Raw genomic sequence first — 3418 nt, 5'->3', positions numbered from 1 at the left:
AAAATAAGAATTGCTCTCTTATTATTAACTTTAGAAAATCACTCAAAACTAAAGTTCTCTCACAATCTGTTCTCTCTTAAAACTCAAGCCAATCTCACAAACTCTCCTTATATTATGTCATAACTCGACTAACATATTTATATAAAACCAAATCCTATTCCTACTAGGAAACACAACAATATCTAGATAACTTCTAATAAAAGCTTGAGCCTTATCTTCTCCTAATCATAACTCGATTAGGACTTCAGTTTCTTCTTCTTCAAGCTTCCCTCAAGCTTAAACCAACAGAAACCCGTCCCAGAAGACATACTGAGTCGCGTTATTACATGTTCCTAATGATTTAGGGTTACATAGTATTGATGTCTCTAGTAATCCTGTTCCACAACAAGCTCTTCTTGCCTCTGCAAATCCTGAATTTTTTTTACATAGAGCACATAACAAAAATTAAAACCTATTAACCAAGCATTGTTCTATGCTTAGAAAATCTGTATAAATTACCAAATTCAGATGGCCTGGTGGCGAGATCATAAAGAGGCTGATAGATATCAAACACGACTAGATTGAGTCCAATGAGGTTTCTCTTGAGATCCTGCGACGTTGTATTGAGTTTGTTGTTGAAGGAGACTGCATCGTTGTTTAGCTGCTCCGAGCATCCACCTTCGTGTGGGCCTGCCACGGTTATGGCCGCCGGTAAACATCCTAGCGGCGGAAGCGTAGTCACTCCGATCCTTCTTGCTCCTAACGAGTATAAATTCTACGGATTCCCAAAACAGAACAAAACAAAAACACAACAAACTTATACTTTAACTACCTTTTGATTGTCTGAACAAACAAATATTGCTAATTTAAGTTTATGATATATATTGCTCAAATCAATTTGATTCCTCATTTAGGTATGATTTGAACAAACAAACAAAGAAATAGAGAAAAAATAACCTGAATGAAACTGGAGTAGGAGAGGATGAGGTAATCGGAGAAGTCATCAGGTGATTGAACTTTGTAGAGGAGAGGGTTGATATAGTAGTTTTGTATGAAGTCACTGCTTCCTGCGCTGACGATATATATGCCATCGGATATAATAGCACTGGCGTTTGCATTGTTGTTTGAGGCTGCGATTTCTTGGATCCGGCTTATATAGTCTTTGTAATGTTCAAGCTGTTGCGGCAACGATATTGCACTCTTCATAATCAGCAATGAAATTAAGTAAGAAGACGTTCTCAATTATTAAGATTCAAATTATTGTTAGACGACAAATAAATAAATAAAGAGCAAAAAAAATGGTACTAACGTAGAGCTTGGCTGTGCCATCGTAATAACCGGAGGCTGCAGAGGCAAAGTTAGCTCCAGTCAAAAGGTTTCTTCCTTTTGCCTTTTTGCTTAGATAAGCTTGTGGGTATGATGTGAATCCAAGATTCTCAGCTGCACAATTGATTATTATATTACTATAATATCATATGTGTATGCATGTACACATAAACATGCACACATATCGACCTAATGCATGTACATTGTTTTCTTCATATTTCATCCTAAATAAATTGTTTACTTTACTTCACCCCCATGCAAATACAATCCAGCAACTAGTTTTGGTTTTTAACTCCAAGCTTGAAGAAATTATTATCAAGTCATGGCTCTTAATTTTCTACTTTTAGTTTTCAATCCTTGCTAGAAATCATCAATTCACATCAATATATGCTGCATGTGGAACAATTACTCTCAGGAATATTTAACTAAATAGTCCTGCATCAATTCACAAAACTAGATCATCATGTTTGAGTACAGCTGCATGCATGTCTAAACACTAGATGCTGTCAGACGGTTATTTGGATGAGAAATGAGTATATACGCATGCATGCATTATGCATATATGTCACTGTCCTATCATTCGAATAAATGGAAGAATATAAGAAATAAGAAGTACCGGTGAAGTCAGTAGCTAACTTTCCATTGCAGAAGCGTCCGGTGGGTTTATGGGTTGTGAAGTCTCTTCCATAAGGAGGAAAATTAGCTTTAACGATTGTGTAGATTTCATTGTTGTTTGCAACATCAACCACCGAATCACCAAAGATGAACATGGATGGAACCAGTGGCTGTGCCTCCATCACCACCATTAGCTCAAGAAACATTAAAGACCTTACCATTACATATAGATCTAACAAAACTCCCACTCTCGAGAAACTCATGATTTTCTTTGTTTTTTTTTCTTTTCAAAAAGATGAAGATTATAATGATGACGACGGTTATATTGTGATGTTGATGCTTATATGAGTAGCATAAGTGTTATGTAGTTTGGCATGCAAGGGTATTTATATAGAACAAACAAACATTTGGGGGTTCACTCTTGTGGGAGTACTCAAATGTTTGTTACACAGTATATAATGATATATAGTAGTATCGTAGCGTTCATGTGTACATGTCGTTTGTGTCTCTGATATACGCACAACACATTGATGTGTCTGATCTGTTGGCCTGTTAAAGAGAAGTAAAAACACTTAGCAGAGAGAGAACCACATTGAAAGAAAGTAGTTGTGAGACTCGGGCATTGATTTGGCTTATACATTTATAGTTCAGTTACGTTTATGTGTGCCATTTGACACTTGTCTTAATTTCCAACTCTCTTACGTCTATATACTCCATTGTCAATACGCGAACAGAACGTAGATTTTTCTTTCAATTTTGAGTCAGTAAAAATGTTATAGAATTTGGTTTGAAACCAATAAAAACTCGGAAAATAGAGAGGAAGTCTATAAATCGTAAGTCTCGAAGTCTCTGATGATGTAATGTAAATAAAAAGGAACCGGACTTAGAATATAACGTACGTCTCGAAGTCTCTGATGATCCAAGGGAGTCTATAAATCGCAAGTCTTAGTTGAAAAAAGTCTCTGATGCATGCCAAGAAGACCTCTAAGTTAGTAATTTGTTTTGCTAATAATGTAAATATGCATTAGAAAAATGGAATTGTTTAGGTTTTGACAAAATTGTATAATTAACCTATAGATTGGTGAAAGCTTTTATTTTTTGCTTTGAACAAACATAGATTGGTGAAAGCTAAATTCAGTTCACATACCTGTAAAATATATTACAACCTAAACGTTTTGTTTCAAAACAAGTTATTAAAACAAACAAAATTACTCAAATTGTTGATTTTTTTTTTCCGAAACGTGAATTTGGGGCTTTAATTGGAGATTAGACAAATTAATTTGGGGGTTGCACAAAAAAAAAAAAAGGGGGAAAATCACATTTTTTACATTCAAAATGTCATTGAGTAGCACTTTAAATCTTGAGATTATTTCACTAACACTATAAAATTTTAAAATAATTTTACTAAAACTTTAACCTTAAAACTAACACTTTTGTTTGCACCGCTATTAAAAAAGACGAAACAGTAATATCCATCAACATAAAATAGTTAAACTAT

At 34.5% G+C, this 3418-nt stretch overlaps 1 protein-coding gene across 1 annotated transcript; it reads right to left on the bottom strand.

Moving 5' to 3' along the window:
* On the bottom strand, window positions 1-2503 carry LOC104770752 (GDSL esterase/lipase At5g22810-like). Its single transcript, XM_010495210.2, has 5 exons — window positions 1922-2503; window positions 1289-1419; window positions 937-1179; window positions 499-754; window positions 1-410 (listed from the first exon to the last, which is right to left on the bottom strand). Exons 1-5 carry the CDS (start codon window positions 2181-2183, stop codon window positions 277-279), a joined length of 1026 nt encoding a protein of 341 aa, XP_010493512.1. The 5' UTR covers window positions 2184-2503; the 3' UTR covers window positions 1-276.

Source organism: Camelina sativa, chromosome 20 (assembly GCF_000633955.1).
Source record: "Camelina sativa cultivar DH55 chromosome 20, Cs, whole genome shotgun sequence".
Lineage (NCBI taxonomy): Eukaryota > Viridiplantae > Streptophyta > Magnoliopsida > Brassicales > Brassicaceae > Camelina > Camelina sativa.
The sequence above is the reverse complement of the archived record's forward strand: the minus strand, read 5'-3'. Positions and strand labels throughout refer to the sequence as shown.

What these genes read in the sequence shown, in the direction of transcription:
- LOC104770752 (XM_010495210.2), bottom strand. Translation starts at nt 2,183, where the DNA reads ATGAGTTTCTCGAGAGTGGGAGTTTTGTTAGATCTATATGTAATGGTA. An exon ending in CCTACTCCAGTTTCATTCAG is followed by an intron (nt 755 to 936) that starts GTTATTTTTTCT and finishes GGGAATCCGTAG; the next exon opens with AATTTATACTCGTTAGGAGC. An exon ending in CACCAGGCCATCTGAATTTG is followed by an intron (nt 411 to 498) that starts GTAATTTATACA and finishes AAAAAAATTCAG; the next exon opens with GATTTGCAGAGGCAAGAAGA.